Consider the following 15,778-nt stretch of genomic DNA (forward strand, 5'->3'; position numbering starts at 1 on the left):
AAAGGAAATTGCAATATTCAATTTTCTGATGAAAAAAAGAAAGAGAAAGAAAGAAAAAAGGAAGAAAAAGAAAGAAGAAAAAGAAAAAGAAAGAAGGAAAGAAAGAAAGAAAGAAAGAAAGAAAGAAAGAAAGAAAGAAAGAAAGAAAGAAAGAAAGAAAGAGAGACAAAAAGAAATACTCATAGTTATTTTATAAGACTCAAGCATGAATATTCCTACTGGAATTGCAATAAAAATAGAAATAAATTGCAAATACTCTTGTGGAAGTGTCCAGTAAAGATTCTGAAGCTCAGATACATCCACAATTACAGCCAAGCAGATCTGCTGAGTCAAACACATGCAGTAATTGGATGATTATGCAGAATAGCAGTTCTAGATATTTCTTCATCAAGCAGGAAAGGTAAGTACAATTTAAAAACTTACTGTGCTGGCAGTGTATTCCATTAAATCCAGCTGGACATTTGCAGATGTAGCCTATGAACGTGTCTCCTCTGTAGGCTTCACTGATTTCACATGTTCCACCATTATGGCAGGGATTAGGGAGACATGGCCCTGAAAGAATGTTTTAAAAAGACAAATGAAATACTGAAAAACTCAACCCTCTTGTAAATCTAATTCACTCATACACTAATAAACTTTAAAAAAATTGATCAGTGTTCTGTGCCACATTTTTGTTGATATATTTTTCAACTATCCCAGTATATTTGATTATTTTTTTAACCAAAGAACATTTCCATAGGTAGAAAACAGACCTCTGGTACTTACTTTATCTGAAAGGCATTTGAGAAATTCCACTTTTTTAAAATCAGGAAGTGGGAGTGGCCACTTTCAAGGGTGGGAAATTCCCCAATGGCCTGGATGAAATTCATAGAAACCTTCTATTTTATAAAAATGTAATTTTTAATATAACATTGCTACTGCTGAAAGGATTTACCCCATACTATATCATCCCTGAAGGCCCGTTTGAAACAGCCAGATTTTGATGGCTTTACTTAATCTTGCAGTTAGATGAAGCCAAAATTCTGGCTATAACCCCAAATGAATTAGATAAAGAACAGAATAGGAATAGGAAATCCATGGGCTTTAGGCGAAGTATGCTTCTGTTGTAAATTTAGATTAAGCACTGTTTACTAAAACAAATTATTCTACCTGTGGCATAACTGTAGGTTAAAGAACTAGGTTCTACTGGGAGAAGTAAAAAAAAAAACTAATGAAAATTTTGGAATGGCTGATGAAGGTTGGGAACAGATGATTGAGGATCTGTATTAACATATGTTAACATGATATAATTAAAGTAATTAACAAGGATAGGTAAGCTATATCTCTTTAGATGTTGCCTAATAGTAGTACACATCATACATTGGAGTATCATCAATAGTAGGAGATGCTGGGAGATATAATTTGAAAAATCTAGAATGCTACAATATCAGTGGTGGGATTCAGCCAGCTTGCACCTACTCGGGAGAACCGGTTGTTAACTTTTTAAGCAGTTCAGAGAACCGGTTTTTGGAAGAAATCTTATTTTGTTTTTTTCCACTTTACAGAGCTAATCATGTAAAGAAAGCAGGAAGGAAACATTCTGGTGTTGTTTCTAGCCTAATCTTTATTGCCCTGATTACAGAAACTGTCTCTCTGGTTAACCCTTATTACATTGTAACAGCTAAGGCAAAGCGCTATTTACATGAGTGACATACCCACCCAGTCATATGACCACCAAGCCATGCCTACCCAGCTGGTCATTAGGGCAGAAAACCAATTGTTAAATTATTTGAATCCTACCACTGTACAATATCTTGGTAATCAACAGAATGCCAAGGCAGGGAAAAGATATTGATGTAGAATTTTAGAATGCAATTAAATAAATATGTTCCAAAATTGGCAACTTTAAAATATGTTCCAGGCTAGCTAAGGAATTCTGAGAGCTAAATTCTACACATCTTAATGTTGCTTAGTTTGAAAAACATTGAATTAAATTGATCTTATCCCTATTCAAGAATTATCTGAAGAAAAGCTAAATAGCTCCTTCAATTTCCAAGTAATTAGATAATGTAAGTGAAGGGATCACTACATTTCAAGCATAATTGTCCGCATTAATGAATTTTTCTCTAGGCAGGTCTGTTACCTCTTGAATAAAAAGAAAAAAGAATGACTTCTTCCAAGGCTAAAGTTTTGAAACAAAAAAAATTGTGAGAATTAACACTGAAAAGATTGATAAACAAAGGAAGAACATAATAAAATATAGATGTTTCCTCTGTATCATAAAGCTACATTGAGCTGGCCACTTAATTTGAGGCTTACCTAACTTGGGTGATTTTACATGGGCAAAACACAGCAATAATGCATTAATCTAATTCTCCATATTCTTCGAAGTTCAAAGCCAATGCATAATTAAATTTCTTTTATTTTTAAAAAAATGAGATTTAAAACAAAGTTATGATCAGTAAAAATTTCAAAGAGATGAATACTGAACAATTGCACTATATATTTTTATAACTGGTGCATAATCCAGTGTGGAATTAATAAGTAATTGATGCAGCAGTACCACCTGGCAATTTTGTAGATAAGCATATTTCCCACTCTATAACATGAAGTGTAAATCGTTAGAGGCAGCACAAAATTTGACATCTGCAATTTCTTTAGTTTTGAAAAGCATCTACATGCTATTGAGTTAAATTCTAAGGAATTCCCTATCTTAATGTACAACCAAATAAGCAAGTATTCGTTCTCTGTATAAAGAAAAAAGCTCCAGGAAATTTGGAAACATTTATTCTGCTAATGGAATCAGAACAGCATGGCTGAATAGAAGGTTGTCTTATTCTGTTTTATCATCTATAATAAACTTTCTATAAACATAGTCAAATTCTTCAACTTGCTCTCTGCCTGCCTGCCTGCTTGCTTGCTTGCCTGCCTGCCTGCCTGCCTGCCTGCCTGCCTGCCTGCCTGCCTGCCTGCCTGCCTGCCTGCCTGCCTGCCTGCCTGCCTGCCTGCCTGCCTGCCTGCCTGCCTGCCTATCTATCTATCTATCTATCTATCTATTTATCTATCTATCTATCTATCTATCTATCTATCTATCTATCTATCTATCTATCTATCTATCTATCTATCTATCTATCTATCTATCTATCTATCTATCTATCAATCATCTATATCTATCTATCTATCTATCTATCTATCTATCTATCTATCTATCTATCTATCTATCTATCTATCATCTATCTGATTTATCTGTAAACATCTCTATTTTTTTCTGCCAAGCACTATTGCCTTCATATTTCATTAATTTTCAGATGTCTATTCATCTAACCAGCACTTGCAATAAATTATTCAGATAGTCAGCCAATAAGGCAATGTTTTCTGCATACAAAAGTATATCTTCATTCATATCTCTAACCACCTTACTTCTAATGCCAGCAAAGCACTGAATGCATATTTATTTATAAATATATTGAGTAACCAAAGGAACATTGCATGACTCTCATCTGTGCATTTCTTTCATCATCTATTGCTCTTATTGCTCTTACTATATTTAGTAACATTTCATGAAAAAGATTCCTTATTTAATCCTATTCTCTTATTCTTCATCAAAATGTCATCATGCCTAAAGGAGGACAGTGACTTACAGCCCTCCAGTTTCTAGCTCAGCACCTTAACGGCTATGCCAAACTTGTGTTAAAAATTTTAACATTTCCCCAGTTATTCTTAATGATAAATCATAACTTTAGCTGGATATTTTGGCAACCAATAGTTTTAGATGTTTACAAAGTGACTGCATGCTTGAAAATATAAAAGGAACCCTCAACAACAGCCATTATTTATTTATTTATTTAGTCACTCATTCATTCAGTCATTCAATTTCTATGGCTACCGATCTCAATCAATGAGACTAGGTGGCTTACAACTATGTTCTCTGTTTAGAAAATTAAGCCCTATTCTCTGAAAATCAGAAGGGCTTTTTAAAAAAAAGTTTATTTAAAATCTCTAATTGTTATAAATATTTCTTACCAGTTTATTGTTAAGTAAAGTGACCGGAATTTTCAAGAATTGCACATTTTTCATAATCTAAAATGGATTGCAATTTTCTTTATAAAAAGACTGTTGACATTTTAGGTGCGTTGATTCAGAATTCAACATTGTTAAAATTCATTGTCAAAGAAACATATAAAGTATAGCACTCCCATTTTTTCCTTATTTTTCAGTCTCAAAATAATCACCAGGTCTTATTTTGGGGAGCTGTCTTACCAGCTTATTTTAGGACCACCGTAGCCAGGCCTCCCATGCCCCGATACTTGCTGCACTGCTACTCAACTTCTTCTGTAGCCATTTGTGGTCAGACACAGTGTGGCTCATTGCACCGATGCTGCTGCTTGCAGCATGACATTACAAGTCTTGTCACGCCAGTACTGCCACTAAATGAGCCTTGCGGTGTTCTGTGGCGAGTGATGGTATCGGGGTGATGTGCCACATGGCATCCAGTTCTGAGCAGCTGCAAGCAGCTGCAGAAGAAGTTGGGCAGTGGTGTGACAGATGTCAGGGCAAGGAGGCGTGGCTGCGGCAGCTTAATTTTTATGCCTGCACCTCACCCCGCCTCCTACAACCAGAAGGAGGACAGGGCTTAACTAGAACTTACTTTTGGGGTAGGGTTTATAGTAGACGCAGGCCTCAAAAACCAGCTAGGGCTTGTTTTCAGGGTAGGTCATATTTTCAAGGAAACAAAGTATATATAAATATGAAAAGAAATCATACATCTAATCTTGTGTGAAGGTTTGTAAATCATCTAAACAGGAATAAGTCACATTTAAATATTATTAAAAGGTAAAAATGACATTGCAGAAACAGGAAAAAGATGTAGCATTTGCATTATATCTGCAATTTTTATAGGGTTAGGTTAAAATTAAAAGGAATTTGTCTCCACTATACACATTGCTAGATACAGTAATGTTTGGATATAGATCAATGAAGAAAATGACTTAGAATGGAAAGGACAGGACTATTAGTTGCTGCTACAGATTAATCAAAAGGCTATCTTAACTGTATAATAAATTTCAAATGAACCTTTCTCTCTTTAGATATAAAGCAATAAATTTACATTTATATTATAAGTGAATATTCATTTATAGTTTTCCAGATGCTAGTTCCCAATATATCAATAGCAAGAGCACTTAGACTTATAGCCCTCTCTAAGCAGTTTACAGAGTCAGCATATTGCCTCCAATGATCTTGGTCCTCATTTTACTAACTTCAGAAGGATGGAAGGCTGAGTCAACCTTGAGCCGGTGAGAACTGAATTGTTGGCAGTCAGCAGAGTTAGCCTGCAATACTGCAGTCTAACCACTGAGCTACCATGGCTCAGGAGATAGGATTTACCATCATTTTTCTGAGCAATTCCCCTCCCTCCTCCTGGGATGTATTGGAATTCTTTAAATTTAAATTTAAAAGTTTTCCACATGCTTTTCTAGGCCTTTTCAGTAGTAGGCCCCAAACCTTGATTATATGGTCCCTGAAGGTAGACCTGGACCCCAACCATTCTTGCAATCTGAAAGGGTCTGACAACCATTTTATCCAAACACTTTCTCAGCTTTTAGTTTGATTGTTGCTCGCCAACTAATTGTATTAATACTGATGGTATTATAGGCTACATTTTAATGAATTTGATTATGTTTTTTAATGTTCATTTTTTCAATAGAACCTGAGTCTATTTTGATTGGCAAAATCTACAAACCAGATAAATAAAGATAATAAATAATTGTTTTATTAGCTTCATGCTTCTGTAATTCTACCCAGTATGTTTCTAGAGAGGGCATTATCCAACTATAGTAGATACTTTTTTCCCCAACTAATACAAAACTTACCATTCTGTGAATGTAGCATTTTGATAATGTTTGCATGTACTATTTGTCATAAGAATTACACCAATCTATTCATGGATAGTTTATCAATCTTCCAGATTTGTGTGTTGGAAGGGGGAAGGAAAGAGCATTTTAGGGAAATTAGGAATTGTGAAATGCAAATTACTTCAGAAATGTGTACATCATGAAAATTTTGTTGAAAGAGGCAATAAAAATATGCAGATTGTTTTTAAAACTATGCCTTGCCATGCCAAAACAAGGTTTGTTTATTCTTTAGATTTAAGCCTCTTTTTATTACAACATAACAAATGATAAATTCCATCAGGAAACTCCTCTTCAGATTTTTTTTTTGAGGCCCAAGGCTGGCTTACAAATAAATTAGCATTACCAATAATCTCACCCTATGAGAGACAGCTTTTCCTTTTCATTAACTTCTTGTTTTAATAGGATAATCTGATAATATTTTGTATTAGGTATTCCTATGTTCTATAGATTCTTACATGCCTAACAGGCTGTTCAGAGCCTGTCAGTCATTCCTTTTATCTCCCTTTCATCTTTTAATATTATCTTAATATTGATGTATTTATTCTCACTGTGTTCTTGTGTCATCACCTACTTTATTGTTTTATGATTTTACTTCTGTTTACAAACATTTTCATTTTCCCCTTCTGATTAATAAAGATGATACAAAGGTGATACAAATATGCAAATAAAAAAAACATAATTAATTAAACTCTTTAAAGTTGCCTAGAGTAGCTAGGTGAGATGGGCAGCAAATAAATTCAACAAACAAACCAGTGGTGGGATTCAAATTTTTTATTACCTGTTCTGTGGGCATGGCTTGGTGGGCATGGCATGACAGGGGAAAGATACTGTAAAATCTCCATTGCCTCCTCACTCCAGGGGAAGGTTACTGCAAAATCCCCATTTCCTCCTGATCAGCTGGGACTTGGGAGGCAGAGAATAGATGGGGGCGGGGCCAGTCAGAGGTGGTATTTACCAGTTCTCCAAACTACTAAAGATTTTCACTACCGGTTCTCCAGAACTAGTCAGAACCTGCTGAATACCACCTCTGAAACAAACAAATAGACAAAGAAATAAATGAATATACACCAGGAATGCACAATTGTAGGTCTCACTTGGCCTTTAAGTAGCAAATCAGGATCACACTTTAAAAAGGACAAAATGTAAGGCTGATTAAAATTAATTAAGAGTATGGTTAGGCCAGCACCTTATGTACTGTATATATTCATCTTCTGTCATATTAAAAATTATAATTTTTGTGACAACTTTGGGAATGTACCCAAGACCTGAACTGCATATAGATTAGGGTTTTTAGGATGAGTACTTTAATATGCATTATTAAATTTCTTGTCCTAATATAATAAGAAAACATCTGCTTATAAATTATAATTATTTTGATGTATAATAGCAGTTTTGATCAAGAAATAGTAATTTCTACACAATTATTGAAATGTAACATGTGGAGTTTGACCAGTAGTGAACTTTCATTGTAGAAGACACTATGCACAATAAATATGACAAATATTAGTCAAAATATAGAAACATGACATCATAATTTAAATTTGATTTATATTATTAATTAAGCACTATGAAAGTTTTCAAAATATTCTTGTAGTTTTAGTTTAAAGCACATTGAGTTTCAGGTTCTTCTTTTTTAAAAAAACAATAATTTAGTAGCACTTTTGTACATAATCTTTAAGTAGCTTCTAACACAAAAGGGAACAACAACCTTTGATCAATATTAATGAGCAATAGAAATCAACAGTATGCTTTCCAGGCATTTTAATCCACATTTATATAAGTAATGTCAACAAGATTAATTGCCCTGTAAAAGTAATAGATCTATACAGTCTGGATCTCCTTTGAGTCCTGCTCTCAGTACATCTCCACTGATAATAGCTAGAGAATAATAAGTGCTAGGAGGCCTCAGATGTGCATGAGGCTGAAATTCAATTGAAATCCCATTCTGTACTGAAAGATACTAATAATACAATTAAAAAAATACTTGGTCTGAATTTTTGGGACCTCTGAATGAAATACACACACACACACACACACACATACACACACACACACACAGAGAGAGACGTTTTTTAGATAAATGAATCAAATGCCTCTTTTCTCTGTGGGCTACAGATAGGACTTCAAGGCAGGAACTGTGTTACTTTTCAGCTTTGGTGACAAATAGAATGAACTCCGTTCCATAAATATGTGGACACCAGGGAATACGCAACTCTGAATTGTAGATTAACTATTTCCAAATGTGTCAAACAGTTTGGATTTAAAATACAAAGACTGTCAGATATGGTGCAAAAAAGCTCTTTTTTTTTCTTTAGGTAAAATGTAAACACTGTCAAAGGAAATAAATAATAGGAAGCAACCAGCAACACTACAGAGAAAGTTCCATGGTGTAGCTTGATATTTGATGAAATAAATCTCAGTCAATAAACAAACAAAAACCCAAAGCACAGGCATATCTTATAGTTTAGTTATCCGGGGCACTATTCTTTCTTTTAAAATTCTCCATCTGCTACTTTAGCATATAAATTCAGAATAACTTCTTACACATCATTACACCCATGGGCGTTCTTATATGTTCTTAATGTAAGATTTAATTCTGTTTTGAAAAAAGAAAAAAAAGTCTTTCTATTAGCATACTACTAAGCACAAGCTAACATCATTCAAAACCAGCAGAGTTTCTTTCTTTCTTTGTCTGTCCTTATATGCTGTGTCAGGTAGCTAATTTTTGTGTACAAGACCATCAATAATTAAAAGTACCCTTGAACTTGGAATGTTTGCAACTCTGCATGATTTAATTTGATCAAGTAGGCATTTTCTGACAAGAATAGGGTGCATATAAGTTTCAAGAATGTTTACAAGGCAACAATTAGCAATGTAATAGACAACTCTCAACATAATTGTTTTTCAAAAACTCAATAGGACAAAATCCTCTTTCACTTCATTGTACTTAACCATTATCTTCTCAACATGCAAGACATTGGGAGGAGGAAGGGAAACCTGTAGGAATTGCATATTCTAATCTTGACCTAGATCAAATCAGGAAGGATTTACATTTTTCCTGAAATCGGTTAAATAGTAATATCATTGTAGATAACAGTTTATAGAAAATAAGACTGAACTTGCAGAATTGCTACAATAACTTCTAGAGTTGCTTTGTGTATGAGATGGATGGTGTCTAAATTTGGCATATAAATAAATAAATAAAATAAATAAAATTTAGCAATGTTGTTTGAACTCAAGATGTAATGTGGCCATAAAAGTTAGCAGCCAACAGGATGTTCCATGAATGAACCCCTCTCTATTACTATCGAAATTGCAGCAATCATCACACTCAATGTTAGCGAACCATCTACTTTAACCCCCATTGGACTAGAAACCTCCAAGGTCTCTTCCATCCTTATGATTCTATGAACTACGTGTTATATGAGGATGTATTATAAGACCATGATCTCCCCCATAGTCTGTTTCAATGGATAAAATTATAGAAGTTTGAGCAAAAATATTTTATATATTCATCTACCATCTGCCCCTTTACTCAAGTCTAAAAAGTCTCAAATGTCTTATTTCATAGTTTGGACTAGTATGTTCCTCCAGGAAATGGCTCATGCAAAGTCTATTTACAATTATAATGTAAAGAATCAATTCTGTTCTAGACCCTGGGGTTCCAAAGGGGTGAAGGAGCCCAGTTCTTGGTTGATGGCTGTTTGTGAATTTCCTCATTGCTGTGTATTTTAAATTTTGCTTGTTTTGATTTTTATTTTCTTTTAATATTGTTAGCCACTCAGAGTCATTTCTTTGAGGTGGGCAGTCATATAAATTGATTAAATAAATTAAATAAATGATTTCTATTATGAAAGTTCAGATTAGGAGAAATTGGAAATAAGTAGAATTTGGAAGAGGGTATTAAGGGACAAAACACTCCCTCCCATTTACCATTTCTTACTTCCAAATGTTTCCTTATTTTTGTATTAGTCAGAGGTGGGTTGCTCCTGGTTCAGCCTGGATCGATCAAACTGGTAGTAGCAGTGGCGGGAGGCTCCGCCCATCTGTCCAGATGTCGTATGCGAGAGCGTACCCAAACTGGTAATAAAAAAATTTGCAACCCACCACTGGGATTAGTATATAAATTAAAGTGTGGAACCAATAAGATTATCCTACAATATGTTGTTCTGTATCTTATCTATGACAAAACTAAGAACCCTAGATTGGTTCTCTGCTTGATTAGTTCTCATCCATTGCTTCTTGTTCTGCCTTCAGGTGCTTTGTATATAGGTTGACCCTTTATTTTTTCTGGCAGCCCTTTAGATATTGAAAAACTGCTATCACATCACCTCTAGTCCTTCTTTGATTAAACTAGAAATACCCAATTCCTGCAACCAAGATGTTTTAGCTTCATCCTAATCATCTTTATTGCTCTTCTCTGCACTTTAAAGACTTAAAACCAGCAGTATTTTTCAGGGTCACATGAAACCTAAAAACTTGAGCTCCTTTAATCATTAGTAGAGAGAGATTGTACTTTCAAGCAGACAAAGTAGAAAACACTTCTGAATTATTTTTGAAGTAGATATAGCTTCAGTACACAATTTTCAAGGTTTCTGTTTTCTAGTCACTCAGTCCTAATTAAAGAAATTGAGCATATTTAAGATTATCATTGTATTAGTGACAGTTGATTTTATGTTAACCAAGTCCTGATTTTCACTACAATATGGTTTCAATGTGGTTCTAATGGCATTAAAAAATCTTGAAAATGCATATGAAAAAAAATTCTTGGAAAAATGCAGATTGAATCTTGTAGTGTGTTTTTGAATCTCTAAAACTGTAAGTCTTAGAAATGGAAATCTGATTGACATTATCTTTTGAATAAAAGAAAATCAGAGACATGTTAAAATAGGCACCCATAATTCAAGTTGTTATTTGTTAGATCATATACAAAATGTTTTCTTCAGAAGCTGATTGTGATGTACCCTCATTTTCTTTCTTCCTCTCTTCCCCATAAGAACACAAAATCCTCTGGGGGGAAAAAAAGATCCATAGGAGAAATTTGCTTTGTTTAGAAAAAGTTCTGCAGGTTGGAAACATTTAACCAGATTGATAGTGGATTTCATAACATGAAAAATCTCTGTTCCACAATATACCTTGCAATGTGAATTCTCGGAAAACAGCTTTGCTGCTTAAAGTAAAATGCAGTATCAAATTGCTACAGAGGCTGTCCACTCTCTGCTATTGGCTCTCTATTAATCCTGGTTAGCCATGTTATCTGCTTAGTGACACAATAATGAGTCTGAATTACAGTACTATGGCACAATTAATTTTCCTTAATGAAGTTGTCTATGCAGAGCTTCGAATTGATGATATTTTCAGTAATGGGTAATAAATCTGCGCTCTTTTATTTGTTGTAAAAGGTGAGTGAGAAAATTTGTATAAAAAAAGAGTGTGCTTCATGAAATCACAACTAAGAATGAACATATAACACTAATATTTTAAGCCCTCAGCTTTCTTGCAGCTTGCCACATTTAAAGTACGCATGAGATCATAACATTTTTATTGCTATGGACATATTTTCATAGCAAAAATAATAATATACATTTTACATGCAATTTCTCAAACATATAAATTTATAGATGCATTTATGTCTTTTTGAATTCAATTCACCACAGTGTTTTTCACACTTGTAATACCTATTACATTGCTGGGCTATTATTGCCAGAGGATTTATTTCCTATTTCCTTGGAAGGATGTTGCTCTAAGACCTTATTTCTCCCATCACCAAGTCCAAATTATGCCTGCTCTAATCCCAAATTTTAAGAGAATAACAAAGTTGGAAGGGGGGAGGTCTTCTAGTCCAACCTCTTGCTTGAGCAGGAAACCCTATGCCATTTCAGACAAATGGTTGTCCAATCTCCTCTTGAAAACCCTCAGTGATGAAGCACCCACAACTTCTGAAGTCAAGCTGTTCCATTGATTAATTGTTAGGTCAGTAAGTTTCTTTTTAGTTCTAGGTTGGTTCTCTCCATGATTAGCCTCTATCCATCATTTCTTGCTGTGCCTCTTTTGTGAGAATTCAGACAGGGTACTCCTCCCATGTATCCTATCCTGCCTGTATCTCGGCAACATAATTATAATGGAAAATATTCTTAAACTACATTGTCAGTACAGTAATTATCAAATCAGTAGTTCTACACTACAGCCACCCTTGGGTAAACTCCTTTATTACTCAACTAGATGATGCCAGTGAAGTCATACTGTTGTGGGTAAAATTACATCAAACAAAGAACTAATTGGACTCATACAACAAGATGGTTCCCAAGGAAAGGGACACATATATTTAAATAATAAAAGGGCAGTGCTATAATATTCATACAATATAAATAATGACAAAAATCAGGTTTTTTAGATTTGAGTTTTTCAATTTTTCATATTTTATATGTACCAATCATGACTAAATTTCCAAAGCAGTGGATATTCTGTCCTCTACTAAATGAACAGATTAGTATTTTTAAAAGATAATCTTAATATATTGACATGGTATGATTGCAACATTTTTATATTCATTATAAAGAAATATAACTGACCCAGACTTGACTTTGTGTTGGTTAAATGGTTATGTTTTATGCATTCAATAAAGCATGTTGATTTCTATGATTAAAGTGTCCTCATCTGCCTACATCAAAAGAAAGGATATATTTATAAAAGGCTGCAATTGTTCTGTACATTTTTTATTTGAATGAACTGTGATTACAGAGAAATGGAAAACAGCATAGAAATGTTCAGCCCATGATTTTGCATTTTAGCTAAAGAACTGGGAAGGTATTTGCTGATGACAAGCTGTTTAAGGCTCATGGTCATGCATTGTCACTTTGTAATTGAAAAGAAACAGAGTTGATAAAGACTTTCTTTTAGTTTCACTTGTACTGAAAATGGCAGATTAAATTCACAGTTAAATTTGATATTCTTTGCAACATTTTGCAACTGATACTCTATATAGTTTGACTTCAAAAGGTATTAGATGTTGAATGGTGTTATCTGGCAGTGCATGTGGTTTGACATATGGTTTAACCATTATCTAATTATTTCTGCTTCCCAATAATCAGTTAATTTCTTTATACCAGTTTTTTTTCTCTCCTCGTTTTCCCTTTAATGTTTCTATAGCAGTTTCTGCAGCTAAATATTTGCTTAATTAATACAGACTGCTATGATATGACTTGTTTCCATTATGGTTTGTTGCACATTGTAATGCTTCTTAAATGTTAAATCGTAACCCTGGATTATAAACCACATTTCCAAGAGTCATGTCACACTAATCTTGAATCAAGCAAAGTGGATCATAGAGCGAAAAGTACAAACCTAGTTATATAGTTTTTCTGAAATTCAGGATTTGAATCAAGGAAAGTGTAATGTATAGTCAACATAGACAAATTCTTTATCTGTCTAATCACACATGCTCAAATAAAGTATTCCATTCAATTCAATATTTCTTCTATGTTGGATCCAGGTGGATCCGATAAGACATGTGGTAAAAATGATAGACTTTAGCATCAACATTGCATGAATTATGAGCATCAAAATATATGTAAAAATATGTAAGGACTTGGTACTCTATTTCAATCTAGGCACTTTCAAGCATATTCTTGTTTACTAATAAAACTGTCATTGGATTTATTTCTTTGCTTCCTCAAGTTAACCAAAATGGTCCTTTGATTTTTGAACCTAAAGTCCACTAACATAAAGAATGTGCAAAAAATGCATAGCTCATTATGCTTATGGAATTGAAATTTGTATTATATCTGGTATAGTTTAATTTGCAACGTTATGGCTGTTGCAGCAACTCTGTTGTTACATTACCATGATTTCTGATTCTTTATTATTTAAAGAAGATTCAAAGAAATATTTTTTTTTCTTGCCTTGCAAATATTTTCTCACCACTTTGAATACCAGTGAGTCTCTGGATATAACACTATATCCAAAGCTATAGATAATCTTACTGGTGTTGGATACATCATTCCTAAACATTTTTTTTCATGGCACAGAATAGAGGTACCATCCTGTTATTTCTAATAGATAAATACAGATAATGTGAATTCTTGCTTGTTCTCTGCATTTCTCTTAATTTTGCTTGCCTTCTATCTCGTTTGCCTGTGCTTAACTATTTTTCTTAATGTCTGTTGATATTTAATACATGAGTGCCAAGGTATATTTCTGCTAGCTGAATTGAGTGGTACATGTGTTTGTTCTGATCTGGGTATAGGAATTGAATGGGTGTGTCAATCTAAATAGGTGTAAACTAAACTAACAATTATGTACAGTAATTTTCCCATAATTGGAAAATTAGATTAGAAAAATCAGATTTCCATGTTTGACAATTTGGTGTCTAAAAATAGAGCCGTTTTACTATGCCATTCTTTTCTATTATTTCATTTGAATAGCTGTCTTTAGATAATAAAATAGGGTAGCTAGACTGTTTCTTCCCACCAAGAGATCATTCTCCCCACAGACATTTGCAATTTGTTATTACAGCTAGTCTATTTTACTATGATGAATGGGAATTTCAGTCAACCTTAAATGTATTGAATTCACTTTTCATTGTGACATTTGCTTGGAATTTCAGATTGATAATGAGCTTCACATGAGCTTTTCTACCCTGGCTGTAGGAATGCCCCAGCTAGACAATATCTAAGAATCTTCTTTGTAGGCTTTTCCTTTGAAAGGTTTTCTTGCCTATCCAGTGATTTCCAGACCTACCGTGACATATGGTCAATATGGTCGCATGAAGCATTTTAATGAGTTTAGTTTTTTAGTTTTAGTCTAGTTTTATTGCAAATTTATATGCCGCCCTTTTCCCTGAGGGGACTCAGGGCGGCTTACAGCAATAAGGGAAGGGGGTGCAAGACAAAACTTAAAAGAAAAAAAAATCGTGATTAAAGGAAATTGGTCATAAAAACACAACATTCACTCAACATTCGGGCGGGGTGAGAGTACTTTGAAGAGTTCATCTTCAAAGAAAAATTTCCCTAATATTGTGCATATATAATATTTAAATATCTCCATTATCATCTCTTTCTGATCTCAGGAGTTATGATTACATTGTGCTCATATATTTTTAAAACATTTCTTTATTAATACATAATCTTCTATGTTATTTTTTGTCTCTCTATTTCTCTTTTAACCCCGAAATACAATGGATTATCCCATTTAGTTTTTCAATTTCTTCCTCCGAACAGGTAGTAAAACCCCTAAAGGCTTGCAATTATCTTACCTCCTCTGATATCAAATAAATCCTCTCGCTTTCTCAATAGTACAGTACCTTATTTCCAAAACCACTCTCATGAAAGTTTAGCATCAAACAAAACATTGGAATGTAATAATGGCAACTACTTCATCGAACCTCCAACTGTGAATTCATTTAGGTAGGAAGCTAAGTAATTGCATGTTACGTGCATAAACCTACATTTTTCTAAGCTACTTCTGTTCTCTCTCGCTCCCCCCTCTCCCCTTTCTCACACACACATTTTCATAGTACATTTCTCCTGCTTTGTCATGTCTCCTCCCTATTTTTGTATCTTTACAATCTCTCTTTTGAATGATCCTTCACTTAAACATATCAAGGATCTTAATGATCAACACCTTAACTGTGTATATTTAATTCTATGGATAACCTGATAATTGTGACTATGAATTTTGCACTTAAAAATCAATTGTGTGTAGGAAGTATTTCAGATGTCATGAAGCTTTCAGCCTTTGCAGAAGTTTCTCTGCAACATATGAGCTTAAAGATGTTACAGACTGTCAGCATACTTGTCAATATGATTCCTGTCAAAGGTGCCGCAGACCTGAAAGAATTGTATTTTCTGCAATTCGGAATGCTGCCCGACGGGGTTTCCAAATACAAT

The 15,778-nt window shown here is 33.9% G+C and overlaps 1 protein-coding gene across 1 annotated transcript in view; it reads right to left on the reverse strand.

The window, feature by feature from the left end:
- EDIL3 (EGF like and discoidin domains 3) overlaps positions 1 to 15,778 on the reverse strand; it is a 241,425-nt gene that overhangs the window by 113,678 nt on the left and 111,969 nt on the right. The window contains exon 3 of the mRNA XM_087715693.1: positions 424 to 552. Within this exon, the coding sequence (XP_087571819.1) occupies positions 424 to 552 (129 nt within the window). The remainder of the gene's footprint in view (positions 1 to 423; positions 553 to 15,778) is intronic.

The sequence above is a fragment of the Thamnophis sirtalis genome, unplaced genomic scaffold (genome assembly GCF_051295495.1).
Source record: "Thamnophis sirtalis isolate CommonGarterSnake01/CBP01778 unplaced genomic scaffold, rThaSir2_p1.2 scaffold_5, whole genome shotgun sequence".
NCBI classification, from domain to species: domain Eukaryota; kingdom Metazoa; phylum Chordata; class Lepidosauria; order Squamata; family Natricidae; genus Thamnophis; species Thamnophis sirtalis.